Below are 20426 nucleotides of genomic sequence, written 5' to 3' on the forward strand. Positions count from 1 at the left end.
GACTGACTGTCTCACCCCTTGCGGGGTGCTGAGGTCCCAAATCACCAGAGTCCAGCACAGCTCTACTCATCCATACCACGTCCTCTCCCGGTGGTTCACCTTCTGCTCCTCTTGTCGGTCAGTGGAGTGGCACCCCAGCTTTCCCTTGCAGAACTCAAAACCCAACGGGCAGCTTAAGCCATCTGCACATCCCAGATTTGAGCGTTTAGTCCCTTTGGCTTCTCCCCAGCTCCTGGCTCCTGCCCGAGAACACCAACCCACAGGGCCCACTGCAGGGCAAGCTCCATCCTGTGGCTTCCCCATGGCTCCCTTCCCCTGCTAACGGGAACCCTAGAGCCCTTCTCCCTTTCCCCTGCGTCTTCCTCCTGCATCTCCTCCTGTAGCCGGGATCCTCAGTTCCAGCCTCCCTGTGAGGCCAAGCGCCTGAGGAGTGGCTGTCTCCCAGGCCTACCACAGGAGCCTTTGGGAGTGTGGACTCACATCTGAACCCCCCATGCCAGCTGTGCTTGCCCAGCCCTTTGTGCACCCCTTCCAAGCCAGCTGATCCCAGCAGCAGCTGGGAAGGGAGTCTGAGCCCCGTAAAGGGACAGCCAGCCTTGGACACTCCTGCCCCGCATATCTGCTCTTCCCGCAGGCCCCAGAGCTTTTCTGCCCCACCCCACTCCTCCTGCAGCTTCAGAGGTTCTACAGCCCCTCTCCCCGCCCGGGGGTCGGGGTGGACGGAGAGGGGGAAGAAGCAGGGAGCAGAGCAGACTGACCCGTTGCTCATAGGAAGGGGAGCTGATGGCCCTTTCTGCTCCCTTCTCCCCCCTGGGGGAATGGTATGCACTGGTCCCCCTCCCCTTGGAGAGAATGGTGTGGGCTGCTCCCCCTTCCCCCCACCCTACCCAAAATCTCCTCTAGGCTCCTGAGGGGAAGGGAGAGAGTGCTGCCTGCCTCCTGTGGCAGCCCTGATTGGTCACCCTTTCCCAGGAGGTGGGGGAAAGGGGAAGGCAGCCAATCAGGGGGAGTGTTCCCCCCCCCCCGAGAGATGGAGTTGGCCAGAGTACTGGGAGTTCTGCCTGTGGGGGCAGGGCAGCATGGCCAGTCCCATGGTGGGGGGGGTGACATAATGTACCCCATATAACCCCCTGTACCCAGGGGCAGGGGTTATGCCACTCCATTCAGCCCAGAGACTGGCTGTCCAGGGGATGGGCTGCGCCTGGTGGCTGGGTTGCAAGCTGGGTTGCGGGTTTGGAAACTGAGTGAACTCCAAGGGGTGCAAACCAACCCTCCCCCAAACCTGGTGAATCCAGCCGGCAGGGCCTGGGCACAGCTGGGCCCATGTCTGACTCCACAGTATGGGGGTGTTAGAGCACGTCTCAGCCCCCTGTGTTGGCAGATCCCTGGCACAGCTCTTCCATCAAATGCTCAGAAACCACAAATCCCTTCGCTGTTCCTCCCAGGAGCACACCTGGGGCAACACCCGCATGTCCTACTTCCTCCCACCAGCCCCCAAGCTATGCACCAGACCAGTGGTTCCCAGAGTTTTTACTGAGGTGACTTGTCTGCTGCATTTTGTCTTTTTTGGAGGCCCACCCAAGGCCCAAATAGGTGGGGGGAGGGGGCAAAATAATAGGCCAGTGGCTTTCTCCCCCTTCACTGCCTCCTCCTCCTCGCCCAGCCGAGGGGGCACTGCCCACTCGCATCATCACCTTCCACCCCACCCACAGCCCATAGCCCAGCCCAGTGTGAAGAGGAGGCCCTGGGAAGGGGATGGGTGGGGTGGAAAATGAGCTTGCCCTGCACTCACCCTGAAGTGGTGACTGCTACTGGCTTCCTGCTCCAGGTGCTGTGACCTGGTGCCCAGGGTTACAATGCCACTCAGGTTTGGCTCAGCCCACCCGCTGTCATGACAGAGGAGTGGCCAGACCAAATTTGAGTGAGCGACATTATGGAGAGGGAGCTGGACCACACCTCAGTGCGGTTGTGACCCCATGCGCCAGATCACAATACCCAGAGCCGATAGCTGGGCCCAGGAGTTTGTTAGAAGTACCTAGATTAGACACACAGATTGAGATCAGCCACCAAGGGGCGCTGCAAACCAAAACCCCTTTACATCCCTAGTGTCTTGAAATATCTATTATACAGGACGCAGGACCCTTCTTTCTGTTCACAAAGGCAGTAGGTGAAAAGTGGGGATGCTACGGACGCTCAGGGCAAGGAGCATGGGTAGATGAAGATATGGGGAGGGTTGGGGCAGGGGGGAAGAAGGGGCAAAAGAAGGCACCATAAGACAATATGGGCCCAATCCAGTGGCATCAATGGGACTTGATGGAGTAATTCAGAATCTCTAACAATCCAACCAAAGTGAGGTGTCATTTAGTGCAGGGGTTTTCTTTCTTTCTTTCTTTCTTTCTTTCTTTCTTTCTTTCTTTCTTTCTTTCTTTCTTTCTTTCTTTCTTTCTTACTTACTTACTTACTTACTTACTTACAGGTCTCAACAGGCGAGTGTCCACCATTGAAAGTGACCTGCAAAGGATTTTTTAAATTGTGCTTTTGCCCTTTTCCTTTCCTTCACATGGCTGTGCAGAAGAAAAGGTTTTTGTTTGTTAATATTTTACCTGCTGGTGGTTTTCATTCCGGGCTGTCAGCAATGCCAAGCAGGGGTCTCCTGGCTTTGCTGGAGAAGCAGTGGGCAGTGGAAGGGATGTTGAGCAGGAGTTCTAGGCCCCACCACTGAAAGCGGAAATGAAATCCAGCGCCCTTCTCAGACATCCTTCTCCAAAGCCACCAAGGGTGGGGTGGGTGGAGAATGGCCCAATTCCCCTTGCACTCACACCACTATTACCCTGGTGCATCTCCATCAGTCCCAGTGAAGCTCTCCTGATTGACACCTGGGAACAGAACAGGGCTCTTAGCCTCTGCTCAGTGGGAAAACAGAAGGGAAGGTCCCCTCCTCATTGCAAAGACAGCAGCCTCCCTGGGGGAGCTGAGGCTGCTGCCTGGTTGACTGAGCTTTGCCCAGGGAAGGTTGATTTGCACTGTAAGGTCAACACCTGCAAAGCTCTGTAGCCCTGAACCCACTGGGTGGGCTGCCTTCAGACACAGCCATGCAAAGCAAGCTGCTGTCTGCCCTGCCTGGATGCTAACCTCCTTCTGGCTCTCCCCCACCCCCTCTGATCCCTCATCTGTGCAGCAGGCCCTGTCTGGCTGCTGCGTTTCAGTGCTGCTGAATATCCATCATTGACATGGGGGGCCAGGCTTTGCACTAGGTGTTTCCTGTATGCAGCGTACCCCTGCCAACCCCCAGTCTTTCCTCCGCTAGCCATTGTGCCAGCACCAGGTGGGAACAAGTCTGCTGTATTTGATTTTTGTAAACCCACTACTACGAGCTGCAGGGCGCAGCATGTACTAGAGGGGAGCTGTGTCACTTGGCAGCTGTGAAATAAGAACAAATCTGGATCTTGGCACAAAATGTGAACCCAGGTTTGACACCAAATGTTTTGCAGATTCATAAACATTCACATGGATCCACATGTTCAAATGTGGCATCTCATTCTGGGGGCCTTTGTTTTTGGTTGCTCAACTTAAACATCATCATCATTAAACTGTTCTCCAGTAGGTAGCCCACTGTAGTGGGAAAGACAATTCTTTGTGACTTTGTTTCGCTCCCCTCTCTTTGTCTGTCTAATTGACTCCCATTGAAAGTTCTCCAGGACAGGGGCTGTCTCTCACTATGTGTCTGTGCAGCACCCAGCACAATGGGGCCTTTAGTTGCTACTGTAACATTGCTGGTCTTTAATCTTCCCCTCAGAGGCTCATACTGCTGTTTCCAGAGTTCTCATTTTATCTTGTCCTACTAATCCTGGAAACTATGGAATGTTATTATTATGATTTAGGTCAACTCTTGTGACATTATCACATGTCCCATGATATCTGGCGTTTTCTTAAAGCCCCAGCTCCTGGAGTCATGTGATTAACTGAGAATCTCAGCCCTCTTTTTTTTTTTTAAAGTAAGTTTCCAGCCTTCATGGCCTCAGAGAAAACCTTGAAATGTGACCCCAGTGCAGCCCAAAGGTTCCAAAACTAAAAGACAAAGAAAAAGAAACTCAAATTTATCATTATTTTTTTAAATCTCATTTTTGGTTTTTGCAGTCTGACTCATGAATTTGGAATGGATTGGAGTTGGCAACTTTTATAGTACACTTTGGAACTGAGCATGGTATGAAAGCCTGGATAGATAGATAGATGGATCTCCATAGTAATCATACAGCACCCTAGGGCATCCAGGGGAAACAGCAGATCAATTGTTTGTCATTCTAGCCAACACACATGTGGTGGCTACAGGCGGGCAGCAAGGATAGGCGGTTGGGGTACAGGCAGGGACACCATTTCAGATTTCAATGGGGAGGGGGCAACTTTCAGCTGAGGTCCAGGTGCAACGCCCCCTATACTTGGGAGTCTCGGGGGGCATAAAACCCCCTGATGAGCATGGCATGATAGAAGGGCAGCCAGGCCCAATTTGATTGGTGTTGCAACCCCCTGTGCCAGGTTGTAATGCCACTCAAATTTGGGGTGGCTGGATAGGTAACCTGGGCCCCCTAATTAGCAAAATTCTGTTTGCATCCATGGCTCATATATTAGTGGGGCTAGGCCTGCTTTCCAGAATACTGGTGGGGTCTGGGGACCCTTGGATCCATATGACCTTGTGCGTCGGGCTCCCTGCCCAACCTAAATTGCCACCGTGGTATTGGGGGCAGTGGAGGCAACGTGGACTAACAATTAGCATTAGAAAGTGGGAGCCAGAACATCTGAGTTTTATTCCCAACTCTGCCCCTGAGTCTTTTGGGCGAGTCCTCACCCCCCACTCCGTGCCTCAGTTTCTTCAGCTGTAAAATGGGGACAATGGTACCTGCCGTGCTGAGATGAAGGGCATGCATTCAGGAGGGATCCCCTGGGCCAGCCCAAAACCGCAGAGGGGAAACGCTGCTTTAAAGTCACCCCGCCTCCCTCCCCAAATCGGGGCAGGCTGTGCGCGCTCTGCCCCCGGGCGCATGGCCGAGGGACCCCCAGCCAGCTCCCTATGGGGAGGTCGCCCATCGCTTTCCGTCCCTGCCCCTCCTTCTCCCCGGCCCCCGAGGGAGGTAGTCCTGGACGGCGGTCGGCCGCCTCTCGCCCCCCAGCCTCGCCCCGGCGCGGCGGCCAGGCGGGGCTCGCGTTAGGGATGCTCCGGATCCTCTGTGCGCAGCCTCTTCCCGCGGCTCGGCTTGTTGTTTTGGCGAGGGCTGGGCGCCGGGGCGCCCCCGGGTTTGCGCTCGCTCCTCTTGCTGCTGCAGCCAGTCCCCTCCTCCCCCAGCCCGGCCCCGGAGCGGCGGCGGCCGCCGCGGAGAGCGGAGCCGGAGCCGGAGCCGGAGCCGGAGCCAGGTGGGTGAACAGGGATCCCCGAGAGGGGGCGAGGAGGGAGAGGGAGCGAGCCGCCGCGGGGTGCCAGGAGAGCGAGCAGCCATGGCAGCGAGCTGGGTTTGCAGCAGGGAGTTGGGGAGGGGGCGACGGGAGCTGGGCTGGCAGATGGGCCCAGGCTGCAGGGAAACGTCCCATCGGGACCTCGTGGGGGCTGCTTGGGGGGGGCAGGTTTAAGGGACCTTCCTGACTCCCCTAATAGCTGTGCCCAGAGCCATGCCGAAAAGGAGGAGAAAATGGAACCACCTGCCCCCTCCCGGGTAAAGATCTCAGCCCTGGGACTCGTGTGCTGCCGGGCCCGGCGAGATGCTGCCATGCGCTGCCCCTGTAGCCCCCCTGCCCCTTCTGTTGCTGGGGGGGAGGGGGCAATGAGTCTTGGGGACCTGCCGCTTTGATCCTTGGGGGTGGGGTATTTGTCTGGGGATCCCTTCGGTGTCAAAACGTCCCAGGGACCCGAATTGGCTGCTGCGTCCCCTCACATCCCTGCGAGTGGAAAGTGCCCGGCGTGCCCCAAATCACTGTTGCTGGCATGCCCAGGGTGTGTGTGTGCGTACGTGTGCCGCAGCCTTTGCCGGTGACCTCGTTTGTGGGGGGGAGGCGAGCAGGGAAGGCAGCCCAGACAAAGCCGGGGAGGCAGGGGAGATGTAGGAGCAGGGGCGAGTGGCTGAATCGCGGCTGCGGAGCTGCACCTGCAGTGAAGACGGTCAGTTCGAGCTGGGCTGGGGCAGGCGGAGGCAGGTTTGACCCCAGGAGATGTGCCAGGCGCTTGCTGTCTGAGGGGCTGTGGTGTTTGTTTAAAGGGCGGGGGGAGGGAGACCCCATTAACCACACTCCGGCAGAATCCGTGCCGTGGCTTGGCACACTAGCCCCAGGGACTGCAGTGCCTGCCAGCAGGCGAGGAAGGGGTGAGGGGCCTGCAGTGCTCTTTACGCCTATAAGGGCATCCCTCTCCTTTATCACACCAATCCCTGCACCCCCACCTCCACCTTAAAGGGACATAAGGCGTCAGGAGCGATCCTGCATGGAGGGACGGGCTGGATGGCCCCGATGGGTCTCTGGACGATGGGATTTCTCCACTGATGAGAGAAATGGACATAGATGGGGCTCTGGTCGTCACCAAGCGAGCAGAGAGGGATCACTGAGCTCTCATAGGGGGCCAGCCTGGCATATATGCTAGATGGATGGATGAGGAAGGAGACAGCCCAGGGAGAATGAGCCTGGGGTCAGTCCCTGGGCTGGGAGGTGGAAATACAGAGGGGGGCGGGGGATGGGAGTCTGCTCTCCCAGACAGAAAGCCCCTTCACTGATTGATGCTTTCCCCTTTCAGGCTGCATCCCCCACCTGTCCTCCGGCAGCAGACGGGCCAGTTTCTCCCCGTGCTACAGAGATGAGGCTTGGCCAGGTGCTGTGCAGCCATCCATGACAGAGACTGAGCAGCAGGAAGCAAGAAGGAGAGGAGGGGGTTTCCCCTTCTGCAGCAGCAGCTTGTGAGCCCCAGGACGCAGCCCCACCCTACCCCCTCCTCCCTTCATCCCCAGTAAAGACACCAGAGCCATCCCCCCCAGGCACAGAATGTGTGATTCTGGCTGGGGGAGATGCCCTCCCCAGGGACAGGTTTCAGAGGAGTCACCTGCAGTGAGCCCCAGCTGTGACCCATGGGGAGGGAGCTGTGATCCCATCCGACCAGCGGGGCAGGGTGCCTGAGGCCTTTTGGGACTGAGTGAGGCAGTCTGTTGGAATTGGGGGTAGGGAAGGGTGTGGGGGAAGCAGCTGGAGACTGATCACCCTGGCATGGTTTGTGTGGCCCTGCACAGCCTCCCCGAGGGGCTGGAGACAGGAGACTCCCGAGACAAGACGCTGGGCTTGGGCTGGCTGTTCTGGGCTCTGCGGAGGCCTCATTACTCATGCTGCTGAGGTCAAGAGCCTTCAGCAGGGCGGCTGGGCTATGGAGGCACAAGCCTGAGAGCATCAGGGGCCAAGTGTAACCAGAGTTGAGCAGGGAAGAGGGGAGCGCAGGACAAAATCAAGGGTGGGACCCTGCATTTTCCCAGGGGTCTCCTATTTGGATGTGAACAGAGGGGCAGCAAGGGCTGGATCATTTTCCTTCTGCTCCCACCAGCTGCGCCAGGTCTTTGGAGCACCAGGGATCGGGTGTGGCCAAGATGCTCGCTCCAGCCTGGCTCCATGTGCAGTTAAGAGAATAGACAGACTCTGTGCAGCCGGGATCATTCCTCCGGGGACCAGCACATTGCAGGGATACTACTCGTTCCTCATCCCTGCTGCTTTCCGAAGGACTCTGAAACCAGAGGTCAAGCCAGTCAGGCCCGGAGAACCACCCCCAGAGGGCAAGGGCCCTGGGAGGATGCCCTCCTGCTGACTTCCCCGTCTGGCTGCCCTGCTCAGGCTGCTGCCTGCTGACCTGGCGCCATGTTGCGGCCGAGCTCGGGGGTGCTGATCTCGGTGAATGGGCTGGGCTTCCCGCCGCAGAATCTGGCCCGCGTGGTGGTGTGGGAGTGGCTGAACGAGCATGGGCGCTGGCGGCCCTACACAGCGGCCGTCTGCCACCACATTGAGAACGTGTTGAAGGAGGATGCCCGGGGCAGCGTGGTGCTGGGGCAGGTGGATCCCCAGCTGGCTCCGTATATTATCGACCTGCAGTCCATGCACCAGTTCCGCCAGGACACAGGTAGGGAGGGCGCTGCGGGTCTGCGGGGTGTGGCTAGGGTGAGGGGTGGCCATGGGTGTGCTAAGATCTTGGGGTGACGTAGGGAGCTGCCAGTGGGGTTGGGCTTCAGGGCTCATCGAGATCCTCAATCTCTGCTTGGGTTGGGTGTAGGATGCGCACTGCCTCTTTGCCTGGTAAAGATGGGCAGGGGCTGATCTGATCCCTCATGGCACTGCCGCCATCCAGCCTCAGCAGTGGCTCTGGAGACAGCCGAGCGGCCCAATAGGAACGTACACACTTGTGCAAATCGAGAGAGAAGTGGGTTAACCACAACCAGTGTTTATCGAGGCCAGGTGGTGGAGAGCACCTCTTTTACTGGACCCAGGCCAGTCGGGAGAGAAACGAGCTTCCGAGCTCCACGGAGCTCTTCCTCAGGGCTGGGAAAGGAACTTGGAGCGTCACAGCCAAATGTGGGGGGCGGGAAGGGGGGGAGATTGTTTAGATATTACCCACCGCGTCTCTCTAGTATCTTGGGACCAAAACAACTACAGCAACATTGCCGACAATATCTGTGTGTCCGTCCGTCCGGCTGGTGTACATTGCAGCCAGCCAGCCACCCAATTGGTGTACGTATCTGTCTGCCTGTCTCTGTCTGCCATGCCTGCCTGCCTGTCTGTCTGTCTGGGTTCTGCTTCTCACCATCATCACTGAGCATTTAACAATTCTCATTGCCACCCTAGGAAAGTCTCATGTGAGCTCATTTCCTCTTTTCTCCCCACGAGGCTGCTGGGAGGTGTCCCCCCTTCTCGATCCCCAATCATCCGCCCCTCCTCTCCCCTCCCCTCCATTCTGGGAACGCAAACACTGCGTCCCATGAGACACCCTGGCTGTCATGTGGGGACTGAGGTTTCAGGGGAGGTGTCACTCCAGCACTCCCATCACTTGGGCATGGGGGAGGTTGGCCCCAGTGACCATGGGGAGTGGTGGGAGGTGGCTGCTCTGAGCTCTGGTGTTTCCTGCTGGCCTAACTGTGGCGTGGTGCTTGCAGTGTTTTCGGAGAGAGGGAGTGCTGTGGGGGGGAGGCCAGCCTGCAGGGGGGTGAGAAAGGGCATTAGAAGGAAGGGTGTACAGAGGGGCTCAGATATGTGGAAGGGAGAGAGCAAAATGCAGATCCTGCTGTGGGCCAAAACCCCAAAAGAGGGAGATCCCCAGGATCGGCTCAGGGAGCTTAAAATGAGATGGAATCAGTTCCTTCCACATGGATGGCATTGCCCCGAACCAGAGGCTGGTGAGATGGCTGGGACAGGGGAGCAAAAACCCGGGGCGCTGTTTCTGGCTCTGACACCAGCCTGCTGTGTGGCCTGGGGCAAGTCCCTTCCTTGCTGTGTGCCTCAGTTTCCCCCAGCCCTATAGAATGGGGATGATGACACCCACCCACTGGAAAGGGCATTGGAGATGGGACATGCTATGTACTGTGCTTCTGCTGCTGGCTCTTCATGGGGATAACCAGGAGGGGAATGTGGGTCTGTAATGAGGAATTGTCCTGAGAGTGGGAAGCCATGGAGAGGTGGCGGAGTGGGGTGGGGATGGGACCATTGCACAGCTGGCGTATCTGCTGCCTGCAGGTAGCCTGTGTGGACTCCCTTCCTAGGACGTTTGGGCTCTCTTTTAGGGTAGGCTGGGGTTGGGGGGAAAAGGACTGTCTGCAAGACAGCTTGTGGTGGTGTTTGGCATGGGGAGCAATACCTGGCGTGGACAGGAAGGAGGGGTGAAATACAGAGATGTGCGCATCACCTGGATTCCTGTCTCCAGACTCCCACAAAAGGTTCCTTAGCCAATGACACCTGCAGGCCCCTGGCTCCAGGGTACCCTGTTTCAGCGGGGGCAGGGAGGGTCCCCTGCTTGCTATACTCTCTGTGTCATGGCTGAGGTTACAGAGGGTTGGGACACGAGCTCTGTGCACTGGGCTTGTGCTCTTTGTGGTTTCTATGTGACGTGTGGTTTGCTGTTCCATTGCAGCTCGGTGCAGAGCTCTGACTGGGAGGGGACTGGGCGTTAGAGATGTCTCTAGCAGGTGGCTGTATTGATGTGATCACTCCTCACAGCCCCCTCTCCTCCAGCCTGCCTACCCTCCTCTCACTGCTGCTCCCTTGCTGCATGGGCAGCATGCTATTGCCAGCCCATGATGGGGCATCCTCCCCATGCTGGCCCTGAGAGGGCTGAATTAGGCCGTATGGGCCCAATCAGCCAATTAGGCTGCAAAAAGGGCAGAATTAAGCTGGAGGAAGCTTATTAGAAGACAGCTCCCCTTTGAGGGAACAGGCATGGCTTCTCCAAAGCCTGGAGGCTAGGAACAGTGCAGCAGGGAGGAAGGCTGCAGTCCCCCTCCCTGAGGTAGGGAGAAGCAGCCCAGTAGGAGGGAGCCTACTGTGTGAGAGCAGTACAGTGGTGGAGATGCACACCTCAGCTGGTCATGACGGCCCTGGACTGGCACCCAGCATAGAGGGCAGGCCTGGGTTCCCATACCAGTCACTGCAGAGTGGTACTGCTTGGGGGCAGTGAACAGGAAGACTGCCTGAGTCACTGTTGGAGTGACAGGGTCAGGGCAGCGGGCGTGAGGGCTGCCTGATGCTGTGTGGACAGAAGAGACTTTGAAAGACACCCCTGAAGGGGAGCCCATGCAGTGACCAGCCTGGAAGGCTGAGTCCCCAAGAGCTCCTGGTGCGAGAGAGGGGCTGGAGACAAAGGAGAGATGAGGAGATGGAGTGCAACTACAGGAAGGGGCATTGACCATACAGAGCTAATTCCCAGAATGGCCAGGAGGAGGCACTGCCTGCGGTGAGTAGAGCCCTGCGTCACACAGCCCTACGTGTTCTGGTCAGTGTGGAGGGTGCAGTCTGCCTAGGTGCCCAGTCTGCTGGGCAGCACAGCGGATGCCTTCCACCTGCACCTACCTATCACTGTAGATGTTTTCCACTAGGATGGCCCTGGCACGCAGTGGGTACCTTGGGCACAGATGGATCCAGAATGGCCAGTGACCTTGTTGTTGGTGGGTGCTCCCAGGCTGCATGCATTGTACCTGGCTTTAGCTGGAACATTAGGGAGTAGAGTGGGTGGGTTCGAAGCTTGGGGCATCTGTAACTTTCAGCAGCAAAGCAGGTGCATTTCAGCTGGATGTACCCAGAACATGGTGGCATGGCAGGTGGCGTTCGCCTGATTTACATCACATGGCTCTTAGGGGGCATGTTAGATTGTCCTGTGTCTGTGCCCTGACTTTCAACAACCTCTCCTGCATATCTTCTAACATTGGAAACATTGTAGGGAGCCCACACAACGCTTTCCACAATTAGCCTCCCACTGCTTGTGCAGGGCAGACTTGTGGGATGCCATTAGTCTATAGATTTGTGCGCACCAGCTTTTGTACAGCGCCTAGCATATGGGGTCCTGGTCCATGGCTGGGGCTCCCAGGCACTGCTGCAATAAGTCAACGTACAAAGCTGTTGTTGTTATTTACATATTGTGGCAAATGGACAATGCTATTGTGGTGGGTCCTGCGTTTTTCCTTGTTTTTCTTGGGCTCCGCTAGTGCCCTGGATGGGGAGAGAAAGGGAGTAGGGAAGGGACCCAGGTCTGCCCCCTACTCTGGTCCCAGCCCCTTAAGCTTCACAGGCTTCTTACCCTCTTTGCCCTTGGGCTGGGTTTCTCTCAATCCTCTGGGCTGGGGGAGTCCCACTGCCCTGCTTGGGCAGAGTCTACCTTCCCCTGGTCAACACCAGGACACCTCCAAACTACAGTCAGCTCTCCCTCCCCTCCTCTGTCTGACCGGGGAAGGGGGTGTTAATTGGCTCCAGGTGCTCTAATTAACCTGCAGTAACCTCTCCTTAGTCCACAGGGAATAAGGCTCTGATGATCCTGGGTTTATATACTCCCATCTATTACTCTTCTGCTGCCCTCAGGCCTTCTGCATCACAATATTCCCCACCCCCTCACCTGCCCCGCTCAACACCATGGGGTTGGGCCATTTGGGACGAGAAGCAGTGCTGTCCAGACAGGCCGGTAGCATTGCTGTGTTGGCTTCCAGCTCTGTGCTGTTCCTGAAGTGGGAGGGACCATCTAGTCACTCTCGCATTCTCCTTGTTTCTGTGCATCCGCTGGAGTGGGGTGTGGTCTGTCATGAGGGTGACCCGCCGCCCTGGTAGGTAGTATCAGAGAGTCTCCATGGCCCATTTAACTGCCAGACATTCCTGCTCCCTGGGAAGGAGTTTCCAGCTGAAGTACAGGATCGGTAACTCCTCCTCCCCAACCATCTGCGAGAGGATGGACCCTAGCCCTATCTCCGAGGCATCTGTCTGCAGGATGAATTCCTTCTCAAAGTCTGGGGCTATGAGCACTGGATGACTGCAGAGGGCCGTCCTTAAGTCTGTGAATGCTGCATCGGTCCACTTTACTATCTCTGGACCCCAAGCTTTTATCAGGTCCGTCAGCGGCCAGGCCCTCATGGCGAAGTGAGGGATGAACCTACAATAGTATCCCACTATCCCTAAAAATGCTCTGACTTGCTTTTTGCTGACTGATCGGGGCCAACCCTGTATTGCCTCTACTTTGTTCCACTGGGGTTTCACCAAGCCCCTTCCTACTACATACCCGAGGTATCTGGCCTCAGCTAGCCCTACTTGGGAGGGTTGGCCATGAGGCCAGCCTGTCTAAGGGCGTCTGGTACCTCTTCTACTTTTCCTAGGTGCATCTCCCAGTCAGGGCTATAGATGACTACATCGTCTAAATAAGTGGCGGCATCCTTGGCGTGGGGTTGTAGTAATTTGTCCATAAGTTGTTGGAACATTGCGGGGGCCCCATGGAGTCCGAAAGGGAGAACAGTGTATTGACACAGGCCATCGGGTGAAGAGAAGGCAGTCTTCTCCTTGGCATCCTCAGCCAGGGGGATTTGCCAATAGCCTTTGCTCAAATCCAAGGTGGTCAAGTATCAGGCCTTGCCTAACTGATCAGCTAGCTCATCAATGCGTGGTATTGGGTAGGCATCGAATTGACATATTTTGTTCAACTTTCGGAAGTCATTACGAAACCTCAGGGTGCCATCAGGCTTGGGGACTAGGAGGATAGGGCTGAACCAGTGCCTGTGGGATTCTTCAATAACCCTGGGTTCCAGCATCCTCCTCACCTCCATCCTAATTTCTTCCCTTTTGGCCTCCGGTATTCAGCATGGTTTTATTGTTACCCTTGCTCCGGGACAGGTGACGATATAGTGCTGGACCATTGTTGTACAGCCTGGCTGCACGGAGAACAAATCTTGATTCCGCTGGATCATAAATGACCTCTGTTCATTGTGTTGCGGTTAATTCAGGGGATATCCTCACCTGTCCTTGTGGGCCATCTGCCTGGGGTGGAGCTTCCTGGGTGACCAGGCACATCTCGTGGTTGCGCCAGGGCTTCAGTAAGTGAATGTGGTAGATCTGCTCTGGCCTTCAGTGGTACAGTTGCTTTACCTTGTAGTCCACCTCCGCAATGGCTTCCACTATCTCATATGGCCCATGCCAACTGGCTAGGAGCTTGCTTTCTGTTGTCGGTACCAGCATCAGCACCTGTTCTCCTGGCTGAAATCTCCGTGTTTTTGCCTGGCGGTTGTAGTAGGTCTGCTGGACCTCTTGTGCTTTCTCCAAATGCCCTCGTACTATGGGAGCCACGTGCTCAATGATGTTCTTCCCAGTCCTCCTTGACTATATCTAATATGCCACACGGGTGGTGTCCGTAGAGTAGCTCGAAGGGCGAGAATCAGAGAATCATAGAATATCAGGGTTGGAAGGGACCTCAGGAGCTCATCTAGTCCAACCTCCTGATCAAAGCAGGACCAATCCCCAACTAAATCATCCCAGCCAGGGCTTTGTCAAGCCTGACCTTAAAAACCTCCAAGGAAGGAGATTCCACCACCTCCCTAGGTAACGCATTCCAGTGTTTCACCACCCTCCTAGTGAAAAAGTTTTTCCTAATATCCAACCTAAAGCTCCCCCACTGCAACTTGAGACCATTACTCCTTGTTCTGTCATCCGCTACCACTGAGAACAGTCTAGATCCATCCTCTTTGGAACCCCCTTTCAGGTAGTTAAAAGCAGCTAACAAATCCCCCCTCATTCTTCTCTTCCGCAGACTAAACAATCCCAGTTCCCTCAGCCTCACCTCATCAGTCATGTGCTCCAGCCCCCTAATCATTTTTGTTGCCCTCTGCTGGACACGTTCCAATTTTTCTACATCCTTCTTGTAGTGTGGGGCCCAAAACTGGACACAATACTCCAGATGAAGCCTCACCAATATCGAATAGAGGGGAACGATCACGTCCCTCGATCTGCGGGCAATGCCCCTACTTATACAGCCCAAATTTGCGAGCAGGCTGGCTAACCTAGTGAGGAGGGCTTTAAACTAGGTTCACCGGGGGAAGGAGACCAAAGCCCTGAGGTAAGTGGGCAAGCAGGATACCGGGAGGAAGCACAGGCAGGAACGTCTGTGAGGGGAGGGCTCCTACCTCATACTGAGAATGAGGGGTGATCAGCAGGTTATCTCAAGTGCCTATATACAAATGCACAAAGCCTTGGAAACAAGCAGGGAGAACTGGAGGTCCTGGTGCAGGCAAGGAATTATGACGTGATTGGAATCACAGAGACTTGGTGGGATAACTCACATGAGTACTGTCATGGATGGTTATAAACTGTTCAGGAAGGACAGGCAGGGCAGAAAAGGTGGGGGAGTAGCACTGTATGTAAGGGAGCAGTATGACTGCTCAGAGCTCTGGTACGAAACTGCAGAAAAACCTGAGTGTCTCTGGATTAAGTTTAGAAGTGTGAGCAACAGGAGTGATGTAGTGGTGGGAGTCTGCTATAGACCACCGGACCAGAGGAATAAGGTGGATGAGGCTTTCTTCTGGCAACTCGCAGAAGCTACTAGATCGCACACCCTGGTTCTCATGGGCGACTTCAATCACCCTGATATCTGCTGGGAGAGCAATACAGCGGTGCATAGACAATCCAGGAAGTTTTTGGAAAGCGTAGGGGACAATTTCCTGGTGCAAGTGCTAGAGGAGCCAACTAGGGGCAGAGCTCTTCTTTACCTGCTGCTCACAAACCAGGAAGAATTAGTAGGGGAAGCAAAAGTGGATGGGAACCTGGGAGGCAGTGACCATGAGTTGGTTGAGTTCAGGATCCTGATGCAGGGAAGAAAGGTAAGCAGCAGAATATGGACCCTGGACTTCAGGAAAGCAGACTTCGACTCCCTCAGGGAACTGATGGGTAGGATCCCCTGGGGGAATAACATGAGGGGGAAAGGAGTCCAGGGGAGCTGGCTGTATTTCAAAGAATCCCTATTGAGGTTACAGGGACAAACCATCCCGATGTGTCGAAAGAATAGTAAATATGGCAGGTGACCAGCTTGGCTTAACGGTGAAATCCTTGCGGATCTTAAACATAAAAAAGAAGCTTACAAGAAGTGGAAGATTGGACAAATGACCAGGGAAGAGTATAAAAATGCTGCTCAGGCATGTAGGAATGAAATCAGGAGGGCCAAATCGCACCTGGAGCTGCAGCTAGCGAGAGATGTCAAGAGTAACAAGAAGGGTTTCTTCAGGTATGTTGGCAACAAGAAGAAAGCCAAGGAAAGTGTGTGCCCCTTACTGAATGAGGGAGGCAACCTAGTGCCAGAGAATGTGGAAAAAGCTAATGTACTCAATGCTTTTTTTGCCTCTGTCTTCACGAACAAGATCAGCTCCCAGACTGCTGCGCTGGGCAACACAGCATGGGGAGTAGGTGGCCAGCCCTCTGTGGAGAAAGAAGTGGTTAGGGACTATTTAGAAAAGCTGGACAAGCACAAGTCCATGGGGCCGGATGCGTTGCATCCAAGAGTGCTAAAGGGGTTGGCGGCTGTGATTGCAGAGCCATTGGTCATTATCTTTGAAAACTCATGGCGAACGGGGGAAGTCCCGGACGACTGGAAAAAGGCTAATGTAGTGCCCATCTTTAAAAAAGGGAAGAAGGAGGATCCAGGTAACTACAGGCCAGTCAGCCTCACCTCAGTCCCTGGAAAAATCATGGAGCAGGTTCTCAAGGAATCAATCCTGAAGCACTTACACGAGAGGAAAGTGATCAGGAACAGTCAGCATGGATTCACCAAGGGAAGGTCATGCCTGACTAATCTAATCGCCTTCTATGATGAGATAACTGGCTCTGTGGATGAGGGGAAAGCAGTGGATGTATTGTTTCTTGACTTTAGCAAAGCTTTAGACACTGTCTCCCACAGTATTCTTGTCAGCAAGTTAAAGAAGTATGGGCTGGATGAATGCACTATGAGGTGGGTAGAAAGTTGGCTAGATTGTCAGGCTCAACGGGTAGTGATCAATGGCTCTCTGTCTAGATGGCAGCCGGTATCAAGTGGAGTGCCCCAAGGGTCGGTCCTGGGGCCGGTTTTGTTCAATATCTTCATAAATGATCTGGAGGATGGTGTGGATTGCACTCTCAGCAAATTTGCGGATGATACTAAACTGGGAGGAGTGGTTGATACACTGGAGGTCAGGGATAGGATACAGAGGGACCTAGACAAATTGGAGGATTGGGCCAAAAGAAATCTGATGAGGTTCAACAAGGATAAGTGCAGGGTCCTGCACTGAGGACAGAAGAATCCAATGCACCGCTACAGACTAGGGACTGAATGGCTAGGAAGCAGTTCTGCGGAAAAGAACCTAGGGATGACAGAGGACGAGAAGCTGGATATGAGTCAACAGTGTGCCCTTGTTGCCAAGAAGGCCAATGGCATTTTGGGATGTATAAGTAGGGGCACTGCCTGCAGATCGAGGGACGTGATCTTTCTCCTCTATTCGACATTGGTGAGGCCTCATCTGGAGTATTTTGTCCGGTTTTGGGCCCCACACTACAAGAAGGATGTGGATAAATTGGAGAGAGTCCAGTGAAGGGCAACAAAAATGATTAGGGGTCTGGAACACATGACTTATGAGGAGAGGCTGAGGGAACTGGGATTGTTTAGTCTACAGAAGAGAAGAATGAGGGGGGATTTGATAGCTGCTTTCAACTACCTGAAAGGGGGTTCCAAAGAGGATGGTTCTAGACTGTTCTCAGTGGTAGAAGATGACAGGACAAGGAGTAATGGTCTCAAGTTGCAGTGGGGGAGGTTTAGGTTGGATATTAGGAAAAACTTTTTCACTAGGAGGGTGGTGAAGCACTGGAATGCATTACCTAGGGAGGTAGTAGAATCTCCTTCCTTAGAAGTTTAAGGTCAGGCTTGACAAAGCCCAGGCTGGGGTGATTTAATTGGGGATGGTCCTGCTTTGAGCAGGGGGTTGGACTAGATGACCTCCTGAGGTCCCTTCCAACCCTGATATTCTATGATTCTATGAAATGCCATTGGTCTTCTTGGCAACAAGGGCACACTGTTGACTCATATCCAGCTTCTAGTTCCACTGTAACCCCTAGGTCCTTTTCTGCAGAACTGCTGCTGAGCCATTCGATCCTTAGTCTGTAGCAGTGCATTGGATTCTTCCGTCCTAAGTGCAGGGCTCTGCACTTGTCCTTGTAGAACCTCATCAGATTCATTTTGGCCCAATCCTCTAATTCAGTGGTTCCCAAACTTGTTCCGCTGCTTGTGCTTTGTTTACCTGCCGTGTCCACAGGTTCGGCCGATCGCGGTTCCCAGTGGCTGCCGTTCGCTGTTCCAAGCCAATGGGAGCTGCTGGATGCGGCAGCCAGTATGTCCCTCAGCCTGTGCCCCGTCCAGCAGCTCCCATTGGCTTGGAACAGCGAACGGCAGCCACTGGGAACCGCGATCGGCCGAACCTGTGGACACGGCAGGTAAACAAACCAGCCCGGCCCGCCAGAGGCTTTCCCCGCACAAGCAGCGGAACAAGTTTGGGAACCACTGATCTAATTTGTCTAGGGCCCTCTGTATCCTATCCCTACCCTCCAGCGTATCTACCTCTCCTCCCAGTTTAGTGTCATCCGCAAAGTTGCTGAGGGTGCAATCCACGGCATCCTCCAGATCATTAATAAAGATATTGAACAAAACCAGCCCGAGGACCGACCCTTGGGGCACTCCACTTGACACCGGCTGCCAAATAGACATGGAGCCATTGATCACTACCCATTGAGCCCGACAATCTAGCCAGCTTTCTATTCACCATATAGTCCGTTCATCCAGCCCATACTTCTTTAACTTGCTGGCAAGAATACTGTGGGAGACTGTATCAAAAGCATTGCTAAAGTCAAGGAATAACATGTCCACTGCTTTTCCTTCATCCATGGAGCCAGTTATCTCGTCATAGAAGGCAATTAGGTTAGTCAGGCATGACTTGCCCTTGGTGAATCCATGCTGACTGTTCCTGATCACTTTAATCTCCTTGAAGTGCTTCAAAATTGATTCCTTGAGGACCTGCTTCATGATTTTTCCAAGGACTGAGGTGAGGCTGACTGGCCTGTAGTTCCCCAGCTCCTCCTTCTTCCGTTTTTTAAAGATGGGCACTACATTAGCCTTTTTCCAGTCGTCCGGGACCTCCCTCGATCGCCATGAGTTTTCAAAGATAATGGCCAATGGCTCTGCAATCACATCCGCCAACTCCTTTAGCACTCTCGGATGCAGTGCATCCGGCCCCATGGACTTGTGTTCGTCCAGCTTTTCTAAATAGTCCCGAACCACTTCTTTCTCCACAGAGGGCTGGTCACCTCCTCTCCATGCTGTGCTGCCCAGTGCAGTAGTCTGGGAGCTGACCTTGTTCGTGAAGACAGAGGCAAAAAAAGCATTGAGTACATTAGCTTTTTCCACATCCTCTGTCACTAGGTTGTCTCCCTCATTCAGTAAGGGGCCCACACTTTCCTTGGCTTTCTTCTTGTTGCCAACATACCTGAAGAAACCCTTCTTGTTACTCTTAACATCTCTTGCTAGATGCAACTCCAGGTGTGGTTTGGCCTTACTGATTTCACTCCTGCATGCCTGAGCAATATTTTTATGCTCTTCCCCGGTCATTTGTCTAATCTGCCACTTCTTGTAAGCTTCTTTTTTGTGTTTAAGATCAGCAAGGATTTCACTGTTAAGCCAAGCTGGTCGCCTGCCATATTTACTGTTCTTTCTACACATCGGATGGTTTGTTCCTGCAACCGCAATAAGGATTCTTTAAAATACAGCCAGCTCTCCTGGACTCCTTTTCCCCTCATGTTATTCTCCCAGGGGATCCTACCCATCAGTTCCCTGAGGGAGTCGAAGTCTGCTTTCCTGAAGTCCAGGGTCCGTATTCTGCTGCTCTCCTTTCTTCCTTGTATCAGGATCCTGAACTCGATCATCTCATGGTCACTGCCTCCCTGGTTCTCATCCACTTTTGCTTCCCCTACTAATTCTTCCCGGTTTGTGAGCAGCAGGTCAAGAAGAGCTCTGCCCCTAGTTGGTTCCTCCAGCACTTGCACCAGGAAATTGTCCCCTACACTTTCCAAAAACTTCCTGGATGTCTGTGCACCGCTGTATTGCTCTCCCAGCACATATCAGGGTGATTGAAGTCTCCCATGAGAACCAGGGCCTGTGATTTAGTAACTTTCTTTAGTTGCCGGAAGAAAGCCTCGTCCACCACATCCCCCTGGTCCGGTGGTCTATAGCAGGCTCCCACCACGACATCACCCTTGTTGCTCATGCTTCTAAACTTAATCCAGAGACACTCAGGTTTTTCTGCAGTTTCATATTTGAGCTCTGAGCAGTCATACTGCTCTCTTACATACAGTGCAACTCCCCCACCTTTTCTGCCCTGCCTGTCCTTCCTGAACAGCTTATGTCCATCCATGACCGTACTCCAGTCATGTGAGTTATCCCACCAAGTCTCTATTATTCCAATCACATCATAATTCCTTGACAGTGCCAGGGCTTCCAGTTCTCCCTGCTTGTTTCCCAGGATTCTTGCATTTGTGTATAGGCACTTGAGATAACTTGCTGTTTGTCCTGCTTTCTCAGTATGATGCAGGAGTCCTCCCATCTTGAGCTCTCCTGCTCGTGCTTCCTCCCAATATCCCATGTCCCCACTTACCTCAGGGCTTTGGTCTCCTTCCCCCCGTGAACCTAGTTTAAAGCCCTCCTCACGAGGTTAGGATCTGTCCTGGGATCTGTCCAGGATCTCTGCTTTCAGCTGGGGATAGTCTGCCACAGCCTCTGCAGCCAGATCGTAGGAGGCCTTCTGGGCCTCCCCACACAGGAATGGGGCGAGGATGCCAGACCACTGATCTTGGGGCCAGGCCTCCCACAGGGCTGCCCTCTTGAAGGTCAGGAGGTATGCCTCCAC

At 54.3% G+C, this 20426-nt stretch overlaps 1 protein-coding gene across 1 annotated transcript in view; it reads left to right on the top strand.

Annotated features, from left to right (window-relative positions):
- Positions 1-7869: 7869 nt before the first annotated feature.
- The window catches only part of DTX1 (deltex E3 ubiquitin ligase 1), a 110683-nt gene continuing 98126 nt past the window's right edge, over positions 7870-20426 (top strand). Inside the window, exon 1 of the mRNA XM_077834919.1 lies at positions 7870-8128. Within this exon, the coding sequence (XP_077691045.1) occupies positions 7870-8128 (259 nt within the window). The remainder of the gene's footprint in view (positions 8129-20426) is intronic.

The sequence above is a fragment of the Eretmochelys imbricata genome, chromosome 15 (genome assembly GCF_965152235.1).
Source record: "Eretmochelys imbricata isolate rEreImb1 chromosome 15, rEreImb1.hap1, whole genome shotgun sequence".
Taxonomy (NCBI): Eukaryota; Metazoa; Chordata; order Testudines; family Cheloniidae; genus Eretmochelys; species Eretmochelys imbricata.